This window comes from Oreochromis niloticus, linkage group LG10, assembly GCF_001858045.2.
Source record: "Oreochromis niloticus isolate F11D_XX linkage group LG10, O_niloticus_UMD_NMBU, whole genome shotgun sequence".
NCBI classification, from domain to species: Eukaryota; Metazoa; Chordata; class Actinopteri; order Cichliformes; family Cichlidae; genus Oreochromis; species Oreochromis niloticus.
Window position 1 is genome coordinate 7,041,271 of NC_031975.2, and position 21,906 is coordinate 7,063,176.

The 21,906-nt window shown below is 40.3% G+C and overlaps 3 protein-coding genes across 7 annotated transcripts in view; all 3 read right to left on the bottom strand.

Moving 5' to 3' along the window:
* Window positions 1-1,257, bottom strand: part of srrm3 (serine/arginine repetitive matrix 3) — a 101,693-nt gene extending 100,436 nt beyond the window's left edge. For both annotated transcript variants that reach the window (XM_005460837.4, XM_005460835.4), the window contains exon 1: window positions 1,053-1,257. The gene's annotated coding sequence lies outside the window, so the exon portion shown is untranslated. The remainder of the gene's footprint in view (window positions 1-1,052) is intronic.
* A 1,614-nt stretch (window positions 1,258-2,871) lies between these two features.
* On the bottom strand, window positions 2,872-21,809 carry mlxipl (MLX interacting protein like). 4 transcript variants are annotated; one of them, XM_019354387.2, is made up of 17 exons: window positions 21,252-21,807; window positions 19,654-19,760; window positions 19,420-19,502; window positions 19,236-19,325; window positions 18,958-18,999; window positions 15,817-15,991; window positions 14,471-14,551; window positions 11,045-11,196; window positions 10,326-10,923; window positions 10,154-10,227; window positions 9,531-9,801; window positions 7,403-7,518; window positions 7,127-7,249; window positions 6,726-6,853; window positions 4,227-4,350; window positions 3,314-3,443; window positions 2,872-3,209 (listed from the first exon to the last, which is right to left on the bottom strand). In XM_019354387.2, the coding sequence occupies exons 1-17, from the start codon at window positions 21,596-21,598 to the stop codon at window positions 3,061-3,063; spliced, it is 2,790 nt and encodes a 929-aa protein (XP_019209932.1). In that variant the 5' UTR covers window positions 21,599-21,807; the 3' UTR covers window positions 2,872-3,060. The 4 variants fall into 4 exon arrangements, 3 of the variants coding, with proteins under 3 accessions (XP_019209932.1, XP_019209933.1, XP_019209934.1); XM_019354388.2 differs by having other exon boundaries at window positions 9,531-9,798; window positions 21,252-21,806; XR_003221896.1 differs by having other exon boundaries at window positions 3,092-3,209; window positions 3,314-3,438; window positions 21,252-21,809.
* The window catches only part of ar (androgen receptor), a gene marked incomplete at its 3' end in the record, with an annotated part of 38,544 nt that continues 37,365 nt past the window's right edge, over window positions 20,728-21,906 (bottom strand). Inside the window, 1 exon segment of the mRNA NM_001279615.1 lies at window positions 20,728-20,737. Within this exon segment, the coding sequence (NP_001266544.1) occupies window positions 20,728-20,737 (10 nt within the window).

Sequence of the window (21,906 nt, forward strand, 5' to 3'; positions counted from 1 at the left end):
ATGATGGATTGTATGTTTTCATGAATTAAGGAAGCAGGAGGGGGCAACTCTGCAACAGTCACCAGACTATCACGGAGGGGATTTCAGTGAGAGTATATTATGCTGTATTCACTCTGTAATATTTAAACACATATCACTATAATGAAGAAGAACTGTTGTGAGACTTGCTCCATTACACAGGGGGATTTGACATCACCTGGAAAAGGTGATGAAACCATCATACATTAAAATGTATGATCACATTCACGATACTGACTTATACATTATATAAATGCTTTAAAAACATGTTTTTTTTAAAAAAAAACAAACAAACAAACAAACAAAAAACCCAAACACTAATCCCTATGGGATCTGCTTCAACTCTGATTCTTCTCTAGGTCTTCCCTACCGCACAGTTCATTTGCACACATATAGTACAGCAATACACGTTAGCTTTATATAGATAGATAGATATCTTTTATAAAGTATTCACAATCACTGATAAGGTGTCCTATGGGAAAGCTTTAAGTATCCAGTAGTAAAACATACACTCTTACACATATTTCTTTTAACCCAAATGCACGTATGTAACCAGAGCTTGACAGACCAACACATTTGCTGCTGTGTCAGTCTTGACCAATTCCGCAAATGAACAGCGGTACACCGGAGGCGGTTTAAACACATAACACGCCCCTCAGTTCACAAAACGGTAGCGGAGATATTAAATGTCAGGACAGATGGGAATAAAAGGAAAACAGCAGCTGGTCACAAGGTAGCAAGAGGGCGGAAATCGACGAGTTATAAAACAGCACCATCTGCAAAGCGAGGAGAGGCTGCCCACACGGTCACCCTACAGCTTTATACCACTGAAGTGTCCCTCTTTGTCTCTAACAAACTCGCAATAAGACGAATATGTGCAGTGCAAACAGGACTAGAAGCTAACGCAAACACCGCCTTAATAAGGTCATGCAGTATTTATGAAGCAGGAAGGGAAGGGGAGCGTGTTTTTCTTCTGGGATGCCCGTTATTATCCACCAACTTGATCTTATTTGAGCTTCTTCGAAAACTCTTACCTTTTCTGTAGTCGCTGACTCGTTGCTGTCGATGTTTCTGTCGAATATCGCTGGCTAATTTTCAGTATTTTCTGTATCTGGGACTCGGGTTGGCGCTGGTGCTGATGTTGAGCCGTATCTTCAGTCCCACCCGTGTTAGCTAGCCCGCAGCCTCCGCTCGGCTTTGTGGTGCTGAAGTGGACAGCGCACCAGGAGGAGCTCTGGAAACAAAACCCCCTACACTGCGCTTCTCAGACCCAACCTACAGCACAGCGCCCTCTATGACTCCGGAGGAGCCACTGCAGCATGGAGCCAAGCTCACTGAGTAAGTGAGAGAGACACCTAGAGGGACAATTCCCCAGTGTTTCTGCGTGAAGGATTTAATACTAAGCCTTGTATGCCACAGCGGGCCAGTTCACTTTATAATTTGGAAGTCATATCTCCCAAAAGGAAAACTTCACAGCAGACTGCTTGACACATCACAGTGGGAAAGCTGTAATGGTGATGGGAGAATTCCCCCCTTTTTTTTCGTCCTTTATTTATCCAGGTAAAAAAATCTCATTGAGATTAAACATCTAATTTCCAAGAGAGACCTGGCATCATGGCAACAAAAGTCAAAATACACATACCACATGAGTATATAACATTTAAAACAAATACAATATCCCATACAAACATGTGAAAAATATACAATAACAGATCAAATTGAGAGTGACATTAAAAACAATCACACTGAGTAAAAAAGAGTTATTCTCTCGTTCCTTTGTATGTTTTCATTTCAAGGTCCTGGTATTCCTTAGCTAATTTGAATGGGGCACAATTTTCCTAATGTGACAAATCAAAAGGATCAAAAAAAGCTTAATACCAGTGCAGAAAATAAATTACAGGCCATGTGTCATTGTGCAAAGTCTAGAAACATTACATTAGTTGCAAGGGCTCTCCAATGACAATTTTATTGTTATTAAAACTACTACTCCATCATTCACAAGCGGTCACCACAGTGCGTAGCTCCACATGTTTCAGCTTATCGATTTTTTACCGTGCAACCCCAAAGGGATTTCTGTACCCTCCCGGGTTCAAACTAGGTTTGTTTTGCTTATTAGAAGAATGTGTGACCCACTATGATTTATAATTGACCTGCATAATTGAAAGCCTGAAATCTCAATCAAAAGGACCCAGTGCTTATCACACTTACATGTGTGACAAGCAGGTCAGAGAATAATTTATTATTTAGCATTTTAACAGGTCAGTCTCTTTAAGAGCTCTGGCGGTGAGTCTACTTTGCTCTGAAAGCCGCTCATAACAATCTTTTGTCACTTATACACTCTCTGTCCTGTTTTTTCCTAAATTTGCCACTGGTGCGTGAAACAACATAATATAATGTAAGTGTTCCAATATAACATATTAAACAGCAAAGACGATATTACATCATCCACACAAAAGATGAGAAAAACTTGTGATTTCAGAAAATGGAGAATAAATCCACTTGGCAACCAATCTTAACAAATTTTTATATATATATATATATATGTATATGTGTGTGTATATATATATATATTGGCAAATATAAAAATTTGCCAAGTGGATTTATTCTCCATTTTATCCACTTATATGTGTATATATATATATATATATATATATATATGTATATATATATATATATATATAGATAGATAGATAGATAGATAGATAGATATATGTATGTGTGTATATATATATATAGATATATATAGATATAGATATATAGATATAGATATATATACATACACACATATACATATATATATACATATACATATATATACATATATGTGTATATATATGCATATAACAGTTGCAGTTAACTAAGGGTTTGGTTCACAAATTATTGTACATTACAGTTTTTATTGAGAATCTGATGCATTATTAAAAGTCTCTGAGCAGAGACTTTTTTAAATCATTCCACAGGCTGCCCTGTGATATGTGGTCTCCTGTGCCTTCTGAAGGGTTTCCGTTCAGTCTTCTCTTCAAAGGTAACATGGGGTGTATATCACTGCCGAGGCACAGGCTGTAAGGAGTGGTCCAGGACAGCAGCGGGGTCACCTTGGGTTACAGCGAGTGTGGCTTGCTCGGGCAGTAGGCTGGGATCTGTCAGGATGGCCGTGGTGGTACTCAAGAGACGGAGTGAACTCAGAACCACTGAAGAGAACACGTGAAGAAAGTACAAAGACAAGTTAACTAATCTTGCTATCATGCTGTATTTAAGTGTGGGCAGTTGAGATTTGCAGGTATAAGGGACTCACTGGGTCTTAGAGCAGGCAGTGAACAGTGCTGATCCATCCAGGACAGAGTGGATCGACACAGCTCCTCCACACTGGCAGTTGACACCATTCCATTATATGACTCAAACAGCGGCTCAATGATGATACTGAACTGCCACCAAGTTGAGGAAAGACGTAGTGATAAAAGGATAAGCTTGGCTTTACTTTATATCTTGCTTAATATATGCATTTAAAAAACAAAAAACAACCCCCCCCCCCCCCCCCCCCCCCCCCCCAAAAAAAAAACCCTACAAAACAAACAGTACATATCCTTCAATGCTTATGCTTCAACTGGCTTCCCCAGTTTAAATATGTCAACCATTCGTTAAAAAGATCTCATAACACATGTCAACCATATGTGGACATGCAAGTGTATGAAACACAAAATAAAATAAACCACAGTGCCCACCTTTACTGTGCTAATAGGACATGTCACTGAGAACAACACTGCAATAATAAAGTGTTTTTAATGGTTTAATCAAAACTACTACTGTCAAAAGACCATTCATTTTCATCTGCAGTATATGGAGCAAAGGTGGGTAGATTTCATCAGCTAAGAGACACCCAAATTGAAAATAACTGTGCTTTTTCCAAACTATATACTACAGTAAACTAAACTACAACTTAAACTACAACTATATTGTTAAATTTTAAATGTGTAACAAGCCAAGTCCTGGGAATGTACTGTACCAAAGTGTGTTATTTGGATTCTCACCAATGATGTTTTGAAAACAATGAAACAATGTGGAATATAGGAATTTCCCACAGGAAAAGAGTGGAACATTTACTCAGCCTCTAATTATACTGCTGTTTTTTTGTGTTGTTTTGGCCAGCCTTTTAAAGTTTTTGGCATTTTATTGTTTCCAATGAACCTTTCACACATGCATAAGGATACGATCCAGAACTTCCAGTTTTGCAGAGTCTGTGCACGGACATACTCCCTGAACTTTTCTCTCATGTGGTCAAAGCGCTGCCGTGTGATGGGGACACCGGTGGCTGGTAGCTGCTGCTGGCACGTACTGTACGAAGAAATAAGCAGAGTCAACAGGCAGTCCAGAGCATCTTCATGTAAGCAGGATAAGATTGGATTGTTGAAGATTGGATTGTTGAAAACTCACTAACTTGGTGACCATATGTATTAATACTAGGTACAAATGTCATGGTAATTTGGGTTTTTTAATAATTTCTTCGAGTTTTTTCCAGAGATGAATGATTTACAGAGTACATCCTTAATGACTTAAAAAAACAAACAAACAAGAAAAAGAGTATTGTGTGCACAATTTTTTTTTCTGATCCACAAACACCCAAATTATACATTCAGACTGAAATACATACACACACACAACCTAAATAATCTGATTAAATGTCCCTTAGCAAGTTGCACCTTGACCAGATGTCTTTGGTAACCCTTAACAACCATCTAGCATAACTTTGGCTATATATTTGACCACTCTTCTTGGCAGACTCGGTAGCATGCATTTAAATTGGTTTCTTCACACAAACCTGGTTTTTAAGCATAGTCTACAAATTAGAACAGTGGTGACACACCTGAATACTGAAACTTGTGAATTACATACAGCTGTTTGAAGTGCTGATCTTGGAATCTGCAAATGTTTGGAAATGACTCCAAGAGCTCTTCCCAACTTGTGTAAATCTGCAGTTCACCTTCGATTTTGAGTTGCTTTGACTCTAGGTACAGTACTCCTGTTGTTCTGAGTACTGGTTAATCCAGTGAGTTCTGTAAAATAAGTTCTTTATATGTTGGCAAAGACAGGAAGCAGGAAACTACCAGTCCATCATGATCACTAATGAGAAGTTAAAGACATTGGCCTTGTCAAAATAAAAAATAAAATAAAATAAACAGTGTAGAACCTTCAGCACCACCTTTTAAAAGATATGTCTGTATGTATATATTTGAGCCTGAATGTATAATTTGACTATCTGTGGAACAGAGAAAATCCTGAAAAAATTCAAACTTTTTGAAATTATTAAATGCTGGGAAATCTTTCTACCCTGGCAAAGAAATCATTAAATGTATATGCAAACAGTTTTGGGGAGTAAAGGAATACATTTACCGGAGTTACGTATTTAAAATACAAAATATGAGTAACTGTATTCTGTTACCAGTACCGTTTAAAAAGGTGGTATTCAGAGTATCAGTTTTCCTCTGAAACAGTAAGTTCCATTGGAGGAGCCTTTCAATGCCTCTCTCTGTCTCCCGCTAGCAAAGTTGACCCAGACAACAAAGTAAAGCAAGTTTTTGGTTACGAGCCCGACACGGATCCCGTGCCAGGGGTACCTTTACTACGAGGTCCCTTTACAGAGGTCCCTTTACTACGGTTCGGAGTCGCGGACGTGTTTTATATACACGCGGAATAGTTTTCTATACAAGATCACTCCAAAAGTACAGCCTTACCTAATGTCCACCCTACTGTTACTCATTTTATATTAAGATTTAAAAATCTAGTTGGAATTGGTATGGTGAGTAACCTTCAGTAATAGTAATAAATCACACAGCAATAGTACATTCATGAAGTAGTAAAAAGCATGATAATATATTAAGTAATCCAAAGTATTTAGAATACATTACTCTCATTGAGTAACGTAATGGAATACATTACAAAATACATTTTGGGGCATGTATTCTGTAATTTGAAGTGGAGGGATGGGAGGGAGAGCCTTCAGTTTTCAGGCCCCTCTTCTATGGAACCAGCTTCCAGTTTGGATTCTGGAGACAGACACTATCTCTACTTTTAAGATTAGGCTTAAAACATTCCTTTTTGCTAAACCAGTTAGGGCTGGACCAGGTGATCCTGAATCCTCCCTTAGTTATGCTGCAACAGGTGTAGACTGCCAGGGGATTCCCATGATGCATTGCGTTTTTTTCTTGTCAATCACCTTTTTCACTCACTATTTGTTAATAGACCTCCCTGCATTGAATAGTACTTGTTATTAATCTCTGGCTCTCTTCCACAGCATGTCTTCTATGCTGTCTTCCTTCTCTCACCCCAACCAGTCGCAGCAGATGGCCGCCCCTCCCTGAGCCTGGTTCTGTCGGAGGTGTCTTCCTGTTAAAAGGTAGTTTTTCCTTCCCACTGTTGCCAAAGTGCTTGCTCATAGGGGGTCATTCGACTGTTGGGTTTTTCTCTGTATGTATTATTGTAGGGTCTACCTTACAAAATAAAATGTTGTTGTGATTAGGCGCTATATAATTAAAATTGAATTGAATTGAATACATTTTAAAAGTAACTTTCCCAACACTGTATGCAAACTTCTGACCACAACTGAATAAAAAGATCAGTAGGAGGTAGAAACTGCAATTCAGGACATACATACACTCACATGGCTGCTAACATACGCACAGGCAGAGGTTGAGCTTAGCTAAAGGTCTCACTTGATGGCAGTGTTCAGGAGCTGGATCTCCTCTTTCAGTTTCTGAGCCTCCTCATGCAGCTGAGCTCTCTCCTGCTGCATCTTAGTGATGTACTCGGCGGTCTTCTGCAGTGTGGTGGCTTTGCTGATCTGCACACAGCAGAGAGAGGGATTACCATACATCAATCATATGATTGATTGATGTATGGTAATCCCATATGATAAGATGATTGACAATAATTATTCACCATTATGAATAATTATTTAAATCGACAAGCTCAAATCTGGTTGCACTGTTAATGCTAAGACTTAGCATTTGCATGTTAAATATTACAATTTTCCCATTAAACTCTGCAGTAACTCTACTGTATCCAACTTTCAGCATATCCATCTAAAATGCAGCAACGCATGTTTTCGCAGTACCTTTATGCTTGGCTGAGAGCTCAGTGTTGACACGAGGTTATGTAAAGTGTCAAATCCCAGTTTGATGTTGAAACGCCTCTTCTGCTCTGCTGAGATGTGAGTTATCCTCCTGGTGTCTGTTTGCTGCACACAGCAGAGCTCATAAATATATATGTCACACTTCACACACATTCACAAACTTAGATAGCAATAAGACTCCTATGTTCTCACTCATCACTTAACAAGGACTTGATTATATTTATATGTATAAAAAAGAATATATCCAGGATGTCCTACCTTACTTGATTCTAGCTTTCCATATCCCGAGAACCCTGAGTGTGGAGACTCCAGGTTGGAGGCTTTGTCTAGAGGGTTTGGTGGTGATGTTTGTCCTGGATGTGTTGGAAACTTAACTAGAGAAAAAATAAATAACATGCATGGCATTTATGTATTATATTTGTTGGAACGTAGATGCCCCTATGCACGTCAAACCCCGCAGTAATGAGTTTTTAATCCATTAAATCAGCTAGACATGTTTTGGCTGTGGATGCTGGCATTTAATTAAGGCTTCAGCAGTACAAATTCAGTCAGGAACATTAAGTTCAAAAGAAGATTGATATTTTTATCTGCAGTAATTATCTTTGGTGTAATGGCTCTCCACTGGGGCTTTGCATTCAATGTGCCACTTAACATTCATAGCAGGAAAGGTGAAGGTGAGGAGAGCGGTAAAGAAGGAGCTTGGGTTGGGGGTGGGTTGCTAAGTGGCTTGCAGCAGCCCAGCCTCCAACTGTGCAGAGGCCAAAAACTATTAAACTGTTACACTATATGATACTTTTTATCATGGTAGGTTTGTGAATAGGCTGTGTAATAAATTTGGGCAACCAAAATTGACAAAATGTCCATCAACCATAAATAGATATAACTGTTAAATAATGAGGGTGCACTGTAAATGGACTTGGGATGAGTGAAAATAACATTTTTACTGAATGATGAGTTTAGATTTGAGACCCCACAGAAGCCTGATAACAAAGCAGCATTTTGCAAATTAAGATTGATCATTTAGATTTAGTTTCTCTTTTTGGTCATGAGCTGCAGCGTAATAAATAATAATAATAAAAAAAAAACATTTACTCTGCAGTGCTCAAGCAGGAAAACTGATAACTTTGATTCTAAAAGAATAAACTCACTTATCAGCTGCTCATTAGTTTCTGCAAGTGAATCTCTTATTAGTTAGTTGTCAGTTCCTGTCACAGCACAACAAATATTTATATTTTGAAGCAGTCAGACTGTGCTCTGTGACTTTTAATGTTTACAGTAACATTCTTTAACAGCTGCTTGTGTATTCAGTGTTAAAATGACACCACTTTCTTGTTCACATATAGCTTCTTCTTTGCACATCAGAGCTTTAAGCTTTCAGGAAGTGTTCCTGACTCCATGCAGTGATCATTCCCGTTTTTAATGCAGTGCCCCCTGAGCCTGAAGATCACAGGCATCCAGCATTGATTATCAGTGCTGCACCTTACACACAGAGATTTCCCCATACTCAGAAACCTTTGATGACATTATGTAATGTACAAGTAGTCAAGAGATAGTCAAGGTCTTCATGCTTTTATGCTGATGAACATTACTTTAAAATTGGTCCATAAAACAAATTAAATGAAAACATTAAATGAAAACAAACAAACAAACAAAAAAACGCAGAAATTTTAAATTTGTGCTTACTTGATTATTTCTTTGTTGTAATAATGCTTCGTGGCAATAAATTTTATACTGCTGGAAAGACACATTTCCAGGGAAAATGCATTTCTGGGTTGAGCAGGTTGCACCGATGTAAAACTTTACTTCTCTACAAATGCTATGTTGTTCATTGTATTGGAGGATTAAAGTCTGAAGAAACAAGTCATAGTCAGCCAACATAACCCCACAGGCTGACAACAAATGCTGGCTGAAGAATGTGATGCCATCCCACAGCACCGTGGGTCCAGCTGGTGACCAGCATGAGGAAGTGGTGCCAGGCTGTTACGGCTGTGTATGGTTCTTCCACATGTTACTAAGGCCCCTGTTTGTTAAATGGATAAACTGTTAAATTGCTGATAATAAATTACACTACACAAGAGTCAGTAGCAGAACAAGCTGTTTGTCATTTGCAGAGAAGATGGCACATTTTTCATGGGCACAAACCACATTTAGTTTAAAAAACAAACATACAAACAAACAAAAAAAAAACCCCAAACCCACTAATTTCCTTACATTTTGTGCAGTTTATCAAATTGTGCTGACCTGTTGACAGTTAAGCATCTGGTATAGTTTTTTTTGCATTCTACTGTAAATCAAATATGGGTTTTTAAGATTTGCAAGTCATTGCCCTCTGTACCACTTTTTTGTAAATGGGGTTGTATCACTCCCTGAAGCAGTGAGGTCCTACCAGTTAAGCTGCTCCTGTCAGTGCTGTAGAGCTGAACAGGTGACAGTTTCTCAGTCTTGGGAACGAGGAGGGTTGTGCCAGTGTCTGAGGTACCGTGGGTAAGCAGGGCAGACACAGCAGAGGCTTTGGAGGTGCTGGTGTGAGGTCCACTGTGGCCCAGGGTGGCACTCTGGCTTTGCAGAGGTGTCAACACAGGGATCCCTACCGACCAACTGGCCCCGTGCTGCAGCTGTGATGACGCTCCACCTACATGTGTGCATCTGCTTGTCTGCTGAGCAACATATCGTGTCCAATTAGAAGACCTGTCTCACAAAAATGAAATCACTTTCCCCTGAAAGGATGTGGCACAGAGTATTTAGAGCAGAGGTTTTAACCAACGCCTATAAAAATGATTAGGAACTTATAATGGATGTAAATCTGCTTGCTGAAAAGAGACCGCTTGCTATGTCCAGCACACAGCACTCCTTCAGTTGCTCATACTTAAATACATATATCAGTAACACAATGCTGAGTGGCCTTATGGATATGAATATCCATTCTCCAGTAGCACTTGGTAAAAGTGACTAAAGTTCATCAGTTATTTCTTGTTGACATGCTGTGCTAAGCCAGTTTTCCACACTCACTGAGGAGGTAGAGGATGATGACCTCTGAGCTTTGGCTGTCACTGGAGCAGTATTAAATCCCAGGGTTGGCTTTCCTGAAAACACAAAAATCAAAAATTTAACATAGGCCCACTGCATTTTTTATTTTTGTTTTACATACAAGATGAGGAAGAACATGTCAGAATTCACTCACGTTCATGAGCCCCAGTGGAGAGCAGTTTAGCCAAACAGCTAGTGGGTGGTGGGGCAGATGGAAGTACAGGGGGGGCAGCTGTCCTCGGCCCTCCTGTCTTTTGCTTATGCTTCCCTTTGGCCCCCGTAAATGTCACCTGCTCTGGCACCGAGAAGCAGTGAGCTGCTGTGACAGAGGGCAGCGCTGCATGTACCGGGTCAGATACGACAGCCGGGTAAGAGAGAGAGTGGCAGGGAGTCTGGGAGTACATGTCCCCTGTGTGAGGGTATCCGTGAGCCTGCTGCGCAGCACCCTGAGCCCCCATGGTGGAGGCTGTGTGAGTGATGACAGTAGAGGTCCCACTGGTCATCGTACAGTAACCAAACTTGTGGCATGGCAATGGGTACAAAAAGGGAATACTTGCAGAGGCCGTCTGCTCAGTGCTGCTGCTAAATGCTATAGAAACAGGTGCATCGTGGTATGACTGATGTCCATAAGGCATGGCTTCTGTTATGATGTCGGATGTGTGGTATTCTCCACAATCCTGGACAGAGCTGGTCTGGTTTGGCCGGGTATTAGATATAGAGGGGTGGGGCAGATTGTCAGAAGGTAGATTGGGCTGGGAAAGAAAAAATAAATGTGTTTTACTGATTAAACAAGAATAGCATTAGATGTTGGAATAATGGAATAATCCTGCAGCAGTAAACACAAGCAGAAGAAGCTGATAACAGCAGCAGTACCTGAGCCAGCTGCGTGTCGATAAGAAGCTGGGGAGCTGTTGCCACAGGGGAGGGAACTGGAGCAAACGCTGCACTAGAAGAACTCTCAAAATAGCTACAGTCCGCAAAACCAGTGTGCTCGGTGGGCTGGCCACGGCTGTTCATAAAGATATCTGAGAAAGAGTACAGTATATATAGTATGTTATTTAGAATATCAGCTGGAAAAGGCACTGATACAGCAGGAAGATTTAAAAGAATAATCTAATTAAATAAAGTACATGTAACATATATGGGCATTCAACATAACAAAATACCCGACATGTTAATCATCTGTGCATAAGTAACTCAAACTTTATGCTGAAAAGGACATAGGAAGTAGAAACTTACATGGTCCTTCCCCTTCTTCCTGTCTAATGAATGATAGAAATATTCTTTTTACTTTTAAATGGCCTGCCAGTGGCTCACACACACACACACACACACACACACACACACACACACACACACACACTTTTTCCTTAGATTTTACTTCATGGTAACACAATACATGGAAAGTAGGATAGTGCTCTCTGGTGGACAACTGAAGAAACAGTAGTTACACCAAATAAGGATTTTGTATTTTGTGTACTGCAGTTTCTTTTACATTGTATATACAGTGACCAGTGTAGCATTCCAATAAAAACCAGTGTGTCACTGGAAATTTTTGCAGATGCCTTATTCTAGAAATCGTATATCACTAGTACTTACACTGTACAGCCATGAGTATTCACACAACCATTCAAATCACTGAATTCAGGTGTTCCAGTCACTTTCATGGCCACAGGTATATATAAAAAAAAAATAAAATAAAAAAATCACACACCTAGGTGTGCAGACTGCTTCCACAAACATTTTTGAAAGAATGGGTCGCTCTCAGGAGCTCAGTGAATTCTAGTGACAGGATGCCACCTGTGCAGTGAGTCCAGTCTTAAAGTTTCCTCATTACTAAATATTCCAAAATCAACTGTTAGTGGTTTTAAAACTGGAAGTTTGAAAATTATGCTGTGGCATTGCTCTCCAGGAGTTGGGCTCGGCCCTTTAGTTCCAGTAATAGGAACTTAACTGGCCTACACAGAGTCCTGATCTCATAGAACACCTTTGAAATTAATAAGAGCACAGTCTGCAAGCTGGGCCTTCTCATCCGTCATCAGTTTCTGACCTCACAAATGGAGTTTTGGAAGAATGGTCAAAAATTCCCATAAACAATCCTAAATCTTGTGGAAAGCCTTCCCAGAAGAGCTGAAGCTGTCATATCTCCAAAGGGTGAGTCAACATTATATTAAACCTTATGGATTAAAAATGGGATGTCACTTAAGTTCATTTGCATGTGAAGGCAGACAAGTGAATACTTTTTGCAGTATTCACTTGCAAAAAGTAAGTGAATACTTACTTTTTCGATTGTTCCCACTGAGGGAACAATGGACCTCACAGCCCATTGTTCCCTCAGTGGGCTGGTTTCAGTCATTATGCAAATGTACTGTTTATAACGTTTGGGGAAACCTGCAGTCAGCTGAGACTGAAGAAGTCACTTGGATGAGTGACGAAAGGTTTCTCCCACAAAACGCTACGTCCAGATGAACAGATTCAACTTTTGGAGATTTACTTTCCTGGATGACTGAGAATGCAACAAGACTTTTTGCAGTATAGTGTCTCTTTTGTCTTTATTTTAAAAGGCAAAAGAGACAAGGAACAAAAATGGAAAAATAAACCGTCACACAATGTGAAGCTCTCTGCATGAGATGATCAGTCAGGGTATTTGCATTTTATCTGCCAGGTCACATAGTTTTATAACTATGCTGGCAGGCTGCCAGCTGTAAGCAAAAAAATTTTTTCATGTGTTATTTAAGGGTTTGAGGAATCAAATATTAACTGGCTTCAGTCAAACAGGCAGTAACCCCAACTTTTCCTGAACTGAGTGTCTTTCATCAAGACACAGTGTTCAGAACTCCTAATGATGTCACAGGTAATAAATACCAAAAGCTCCGTTTTTTTATCTCAGTAAAAAGAAACCTCAGTATTTCCATGTAAGAGAGATACAGAGAAATCATTAATTAATCTCATGGCTGTGTTGCTCTGACAGATATTACCTGCCTGGAAACTGTAATAAAAAAGAAAAGCCACTACACAGCTGATGCCTCAGGACCCTGTCAGGACAGTGAGAACAAACACTCACTCCACACACACTCACAGCAGTGGGCAACAGGTTGCCTGTTGGTTACAAAGACTGACTTGTAGCCATGGGGCTGCTGGATTGCATCACTGAAAGTAATACAAAGGCCAGAAAAATCACAGCCGTTGTTGCCCTGAGCAAGAAACTAAACTCTAACCTTCTTCCTTCCTCCTGCCTGAAGCTTTGCTCCTCTATCGCTGCAGGCTGACTGTTCAGTATAAAGACTAAAGCAGACCCCAGGCATAACACTATACTGTCTCCTGTGCAGTAAGTGTCAGCTTGGTAAGTTAGGTGCTCTACATTTAGATGTTTACATGTTTTACAAAGACATTTACTTAACCCTGCATCAATTAACTTTCAGCCATTTGTAAAACCTATGCTATCACTTTTAAAGCCGTCAAGCTAGCTAACAGTTGCATATTTATACCTCTAAATGATACAAAGCAGCAGTGAAACTTGTGTAAAGCCAAGTGTTGGTCCATCTAATGAAAATTAGTGCAACTTTCATTCATTCCAGCTTAATTTATGTGATGTTAGCTCCCTACACCATGAATTTATAAAATCCAATCAAAATTAAATGAAATCACAGACCTAAAAGCTACAGCTCAATAGGAATTAAGGTAACAACACAATTTCACTTTATAAAAAAAATAGAAAAGTGTATCTGCTCACTGATTAAAAACAACTTTCTCTCTGATTTTTACAGATAAACATCAGAAATGTACTTGTTTAGTATTCAAAATGGCCAAAGCTCATTGGCTATTCGCTAAAAACAAACAAACAAACAAAAAAAAATCTGCCATCTTCCAGCCCATCAATATTTATTTCCCCCAGTTTCTAGGTGGTGCCAAAAGTAGCAATAGTGGTTAAATACATCCTCTTCCACTTCCCCATTTTCCCCAGTTCAACCCTGCCTCTGACAATCCTTTAACTCATGAATGCCAAACAACATACTGCTGACACAGCACAAATCAGAGTGTCCCTCAAGGTTTTTTCACTCATGAACATCTGGAACATAAACCTAATTTATGTACCACAAAAATATGATTAAGATAATCATCATCCAAATATGGCTGATAAGAATCTAATCTTAAAAACTCATGTACTCTTCACACTATATCATGCACTGTCAGCAAGCATTTAACTGTAATCAACCAGTGATCGGATGCATTAATCAATTCTCCACATTTACATCATTAACAGATAAAGAGATGGACATATGAAAGGGTAGAAAGTACCTGGTATATCCATGAAATCATCCAGGTTGGGCTGCAGTGGAGTCAAGCCTGGCTGAATCATGTCAGCATTATTGGTGTATGCTGATGAAGTGGAAGAGAACATAATAATAGATGCACGCATGAGAAAGAAATGCTCTAGTGCTATTGTGTATTTTTTTGACAGGTCGTCTTTCATCATAGGGAATTTCCTTATTTGTAAGGTGGGTTTCATTGGCTGAATTGCTAACCTATGTGACCAGCAGACAGAGTCACCAAAATGAGGTAGGAGCTTAGAAAGTGAAATACTTCTACATTATATTGAAGCATAGTTTGGATTTGTTTGCTCTCTTGCTGAGAGTCAGTGGATCTTTCATCAAAGGCTGTTTTTAGCAAAAACTGGACACTGGCAGAAAGAGCCAGCTGGCTATTTTTATAGGCAACCTGTCCACCTGCTAGCTGAAGAAATCACATATCTTGTTTGTTTAGGTTGCACAAGAAACAAAGTGTTGATGGTGACTTCCTGCTTTGCCTTGTTGTTGCCTTGTCACTGTGAGATGGCTTGGAAAGCGGCACAGACTCCAAAATTTATTGTGCCCGATAGTCCCCAGCTCTGACTGAGCTTTAGACGTGCTGATCCATGTTGCCTTTTTGTTTTCATCTTTTTAAGCTAGGACAACCATCTGCTGGGTAAAGCCATACTTTGAACAGACAGATAATGAGAGTGTTGGAAACCTGAGTGCGAATGGATGAGAGGCTATTGTTAACCCCCCCCCCCCCCCCCCCCCCCCCCCCAACACACACAAAACCCACAAACAAACAAACAAACAAACAGGTGATGTAGCACCGCAGTAAACAGGCCTCAATCCCTACCTTTATATGTTGCTGTTATCAAATTTTAAAGAAAAAAAAAATTCTCAATTTCTCAGCATTTTATATGATGCCCGTGTATTATTTTCAGTCAAATTTAACTTTTTATTATTTGAAAATAAATGCATTTTGCTGTTATTTACCTTTTTTGGGGGGGAAAGGGCATACATGTCTGAAAACGGGACCACATTTAAAATGAGAGATAGTCCAACCATATCTCTATGATTATGTTCCTTTTTTCTGAAAATCTGTCCCTAAAGCTCCTGTTTATGACAGACATGAGTTAGAAATATCATTTTGGGCAATTTATTTGATTCAAAAAGTAAAATAAACTGGGATATAATTTTCAGCCCAGTGACAGCTAATTGGAATCAATTATTTTAATCCATGCAGGGTGCACCCTACGATCACCCTTGCTTTTAAATGCTTCCAATCAAATTCTGCAAGTTTTGAGACTAGTCCCTGCTGAAAGTCATTCCACAAATTAGTCTACTACTCACTGTTGTGTCGCTCACTGGTCCAGGGACACGACTTCTGTGTCATGGTGAACAGGGTGTCAGAGATGTCGGACAGAAGACAGTCCAGGTCAAACATGTGGGCCTCCGCGGGGACAGCCTCGGGTTCCTGGTAGATCTGATAGGACCATTTATCCTGCCTGGCTTGGCAGATCTGACCCTGCAGAACACCAACAAGGAATCAGAACACTTACAGGATCTGACATGCCAAGTTAATCCCAGATCTATCCATTAGGGGCTCAACATAAATAGAGCTGGAAAGTCCTAATTCATCAATGACTTCTGGTTCTCCCAATCTGTGCCTGCAATTGGTGCTCTATGAAAACTTAGTGCCACATTTGTTCGGCTAATAAATGAAAAAATGCCTCTCAAAACTAATATTAAAACAGCAGAAAAAACAAAACAATATCCAGTTACACACAAAACAAAACTGAAAACCTACAGCATTGACAACTTCAACAGGAAACATGCGCTAAGCTGTCCCCCTTCTGCCCCTTCTGCTTCTTTCAAACCCAGTGAACAACTCACAGAAATGAAGCGCCACAGCCAGCCTGTTTGACATGCTTTGTTTCACCCCGATCTTCTACTCTGCCTTTACCTTCCACTTCTAAGCTTGGGGCCACATTTATAGGGAAGCCCACCAGATTGAGCCGGAAACTATTTCTGATTACGTCTGAGCACACGACATCCCCTCTTAGAATACAAGCACGCACGAGCAGAAATGAGGTAAGATTGTTGTGCGCACATGTATGTGTATATGTGCGCGCGTGTGCAAGTGGGGTGCATCATGAAAAAGCTGTTTTAACACATTGTTCAGAAACACTGGGCCCTCACAGGTTTTCATTATGTCTGCTTTGTTCATTTCTTTATTTTGATGTCTCACCATTTCAATAAGAGCGGCAGCCTTTTGTCCCTGACCTAATTCTGGGAGTTGCACACACACACACACGTGCATGCAAACTGGAAGAGGCCCCTGTTAAACACAAACTGATGCTGCTTGGAGAAAATACACACATGCATATGAGCGGCTGAAAGACTGCAGCATCTACAGGGTGCGTTTACATCGTTTGGTGAGAAGTTTCGTTTCAAAAGAGATTCTACTAGATCCAAATCTAACTCAACTTTGGTATCCAGAAGGATGCAATTTTTTATTATAAAAATCATCAGTGAAACTTACCCTACCCTACACATTACCCCACTTTTAAAACTTTTGCATCTCCTACCTATCAAGTTTGAATTTCATTCAACGACGTTGGTCCTTCCAGGGGGCCCACCTACATTATTGAACTGTTCCATCCCTGCACTACAAGTTGGCTTCTCAGGTCCTCAGACAGGGGTCTTCTCACGGTTCTGTGTGCCCATCCAAACACTGAGAGTGATCGTGCCTTCCACACCTTAGCTCCAAAACTGCAGAAAAGCTCGACTGTCTTTGTGCCTGTTTTAATGGGCAGCTTAACCCTGTAACACCAAGTGGATCGTATTTGTGAGGTTTTGAGACCGCTACATTATCAGTGTGATTGCTTTTCCCTGAAAAGCCTAAATATGTTGCACAAATGTTAAGCAATAAATTGCACAAAAGTCCCAGATGTAAATAAAAAAATCTTAATTAAAACTCCTATATGCAAATTTCGCTCTTTTAAATACTTGTCAGAAGGTTCATTAAATAATGTATTCCAAAACATTAGATTTTTCTGTAAATTATTTGATGGTTCAGAGTGTACAGTGCTTGTAGTGTGTGTTCATTTTGTTTACTTATGTGTGCGTCTCCCTTTTGCAGAGTGTGAATTTTTTTCCTTTCAAAGAGCTATAAAAATAAACTTTACTCGCTTACACGGCATTATCACCTAATCAGATATTATTTGACTCTCAGACTGACTGAATATAAGGGCTAATGTTGCAAGTCCAGTGATCTTAATTCTCAGTCTTTTTCGTGCTATTATTAGAGCAGTTTTCCAGCTGCCCTCTTCGGGCCACACCACACACTACATCCTTCAGGTCCCAGCAACCTACTGAAATAGGGAAGGTGTGACCAGGTGTTGAAGAACAGCTCAGGTTCAGCTTCCCCTGAACCCACTGCTCCACCCCTCCCGTGCAACTGAGCCACATAACCACACCCCGCTACAGTCTGTAAATGAACTGTGTAAAAATCTCTTGAAATACATTGTCACTGTAGATAATACTCTGAACTTTATTTTACTATTCTACTTTATTAGAAAGTGGTTGATGTTAAAAATGTAAAGCCAATTAAATTTCAGACTAGTGCTGTCACAGGTTAAAAGTGCACAACTGTAACTGTGTAACCGCATATATGACATGATTACAGTATACGACATACACACTTTTGACTAGTGTTTTTCTAAGCACTAAATGTAATCTGTTAAGAGAATGGTGTGATAAGAATATGAGTGCTCAGAGCATAAAAACACAGTGAAGTGATCTTTGACCTGTTAGCTACTTGCTGATATTGGCCTTGCCGTGTTATCTATCAAAACACGGGTCAGACGCAGCATTATTATTGGAGTTTTCCTAATGTTGACCTCAAGTAAAGCTTGGACCTCCAGTGCCACAGCACATCTACAGGAAAATGAAAAATTAGAGCCCATGAAAGATGAAATATGAGGAATACTATGATGAAAGCCACTGCCCCTCTGCTGCCCGGTTTTTACCAAGTGCTGATGGAAGTAGGTCACATTTGATCAGGTTACATTCATTTTTTTTACTGTTTTTCTTGAATAAAGATAAAGAGTTATGGGTATTGTCGCAGCAGGCAGTTAGCTGGGTCAGTTGCCTTCATGTGTCAGGTTGTGACGCACAGCCCAAGTTGTTTTGCCCATTTCTATTTTCTTTTTTAATTCCCTTTTTTTCTCCCCTTCTCCCTTGTTCAGCCAGAGAGGCTAAATCCAAATGCTAAAAATAGTCACTTGGTGGACTTTAGTGGTCGTATGTCACTAAAAGGACATTCAAAAGTAAACAATGCCAGCAGGTCACCCACACATTACAATATACGCTGGGTCAGTTGGCCAGCTTCAGCCTCCACTCATCAAAGTCGATACTTGTCGACTTTAATTTGCTTGCAATATTGCAATAATGTAGCAATAACAAAGTAATGTGTGGCTTCTGACTTACCTCTTGAAGCATTAATAGAATGTCATCCTTCTTTTTCTGAAGCTGCAGGAGGAAAAGACAGAACGAGTGTGGAAAATGAACCATGTTTTTTGTTTCTTGGCTCATCATTTTAAGTTAACTAATTACAGTTTTGATCAGGTAAATGTGTTGGAAACTGGGGCCACTGAGGTTCATCCTTTGGGGACTATGACAACGTGACAAACTGTCCAACCAATAGGTACTGGTAAGCTGACTTAGAGACAGATTAAAGATGTACAATGAAGAAGGTGAGCACTCACCCTCTTCTTATAGTAAATCCTCCACTTATGGTACTCCTTGATCACCACCTCAATCCTTCTCTTCCAGTAGCTGCCCTCTAATATGATCGCCTGTTGACACGATGCCAGAGAAACACCAAGTATGTTAGTTTGTTTTTCAAGGATTAGCCAAAACTTGCAAGACCTACATCATTCATTCACTCACTTCGGGCTTTCGATGCGCATCTGCCTCCAAGCCATCCAGCGGGGTCACAAAGCCGCACACTGGGTTTTTCCTCTTCTCCACATCTGAGCCCAGCATAGAGAGTAAAAAAAGACAAGAAAATCAGCTGCTGTGTAGACATTCATTCTGGTGAAATGTGGATTCTCTCGACCCATGTTAGGTCACCAGGTTCTTCTAGTCTCACAATTTATAAAAAAAAAAAGCACCAGCACTCACACTGAATGAACCATGCTCTCCAGATTGCATTGTTCAGACGGATCTTATCCCTCCACAGCAACCGCAGACCCTTAAAAGATTTCCATTTAGGAGAGACTATCTTACCACTGTGGAGAAAAGAAAGGTGGAATATGTAATTGTTTAGGGGAAAATGTGAAAGCCCTTTCATTCATGATGTTTGTGGAAAAAAAGTCATAAACATGCATAATTGACTCTTTTAGAAAAACAATGGGAACACTGCCTCAAGCCTGCGCAAACCTGTCCTGATTTTGACTAATAGTAGCCAGTCACCTTATTCCCCGGTATACAACCAGGCTATACCGGGTTCTCTCTCTCTCTCTCTCTCTCTCTCTCTCTCTCTCTCTCCCCCCCCCCCCCCTCCCTCGCTTTTTCTCTGCCTGCTGAGAAGAGGACTCCTAATGTGAGGTGCTCAAGGAGTTGCTAGGAAGCCTGGGGAAATCATTCTCAACCTGGTTTTAATGGACTGACATGGCTCCGTATTATTCAGCCCAAACAGCAGAGACAGCATATTGCGGAAAAAACAAAGAGCAATCAGCAGAGGAACCACTTTACATCAGTCTGGTTAATGATAAATAGCGGAAAGCGGAGCAGCAATCTGTGCGGAATAAGAGGCTATGTCATAGGCTTGGAAAAAAAAAAGAAAAAAAAAAAAGAAATATATATATATATATATATATATATATATATATATATATATATATATTACTTGTTTTAAATCTATATTTTTTGTGTTTCTAAGACAAATTGTGGCACTGTTTCAGGATTCATTGTCCAACTATTATCAAACTAGACCTATAAACAAATGCAATTTTCCACCCAGCGACAGCAGATTAATTTAAAAAAGTCTTCTTTGGACCAAAGGTTGATGACAGCTCTTATAAACACGGTTTCAAAGAAAGTGGTCCTCATTTTTTAAGTAAATGAAAAATCTATGAGTAGTTTGATGTTACTGAAACGTAAGCACATTTAGAGAGTATAAGGAGGTTTCTTTGGTCTTTGGTTTGTTTTAAGTGCGGCGGCTTCCTCTGCTATAGTTGTTCATATGCAGGAGCTTCTTTGGGACATCTTGTAACAAATGGCTGCTCTCAAACAGAAAAACAAATTTCTGGGGCATCGTGTCAGGAGTTTCTCTCCTTTGCATCAGTCACACTGTCCTCTGTCCAGTCCTGCCAACTAGAATCAAAGTCCACTTTTTTTTGGGTGAAAATTTCCAAACTGGTTATGCAACAGACTGACAACACATATACACAAACAACCACAACCTTAACTATCGAGTTTGAAGGGAAATATATATATTAAAAAGAAATATTTAAAAATGTGGTTTAGTTTAGTTCGTTTAGTGAGCTTCAGTTAATTTAAAATACTCTTATTTTAAAACAGAGACTGCAGCAGATCCTGTGCATATCACTGCTTTAAATATCAGCTCAGAATGAGACACTTTCACATTCTTTGGAGATATTTTCTTCCACAAGGTTTAGCTAAAGTGAACAAGCAGAAAGCTGAAAATAAAAATGCTGATTAAAAAGCTGCTGAACCGACTTCATTTTTCCCCCCGACTACACGCAAAGGGGACCCACCTGTAGGCCAGTGACATGCACTCGAACAGGCGGGTCAGAGTGGGGTCGATGCTTAGGCTCCCGGAGCTGAGTGGACCGTAGCGGTACGTTTGACACCCCGTTCTGTTCACCGTGTCAAAGTCGTACCTCAGAGACCCTCCACTCTTCCTCCTCCGCGCTGCAGAGTCGCTGTGGGGCGAGGATACCATGAAGTGTCCGCTGTGGATCACCTGAGTGCGGGGGAAAGATTCGGGCGACGGCCCGGTGCCGGCCACCCGAGCGGGTTCCCCCTCCGGGTCAGAGTCCGATTCTAAGAAGTCCTGAAGCTGGCTCTCTCCGGCCGAGCAAACGCTCCCTTTGCCCGCCATTGTGCACTTTCATTCAGCGGTGAGCGTCGGACAGAAAGTGAACTTTCTCCTCAGCTGACTTCCCCCGCTTCCTGCCCTGTTTTCTTCAGATATTTGAATATTTCCTCAAGGAAGAGCCGATTGCTCATCTGTCAGCTGAGGGCTCAGCCAACCAGCTGCAGGACCTACACCTCTGGAGCATGGTGTGTGTGGACTGTTGTGTAACAGCATACTATCATTATGTCAACTTCCCGAGCTGGTAAAGTCCCCAAGGGAATAGACAGAAAGTGGTAATTATTAATAAACCAAAGCAAATACTAAATATTAGA

Coding starts and splice junctions, on each gene's coding strand:
- mlxipl (XM_019354387.2), bottom strand. CDS start 21,598: ATGGCGGGCAAAGGGAGCGTTTGCTCGGCCGGAGAGAGCCAGCTTCAG. Junction 19,000..19,235: donor GGATTTACTATAAGAAGAGG/GTGAGTGCTCAC, acceptor TTCCTCCTGCAG/CTTCAGAAAAAGAAGGATGA. Junction 9,802..10,153: donor CATCATCCTCTACCTCCTCA/GTGAGTGTGGAA, acceptor TATGTTGCTCAG/CAGACAAGCAGATGCACACA.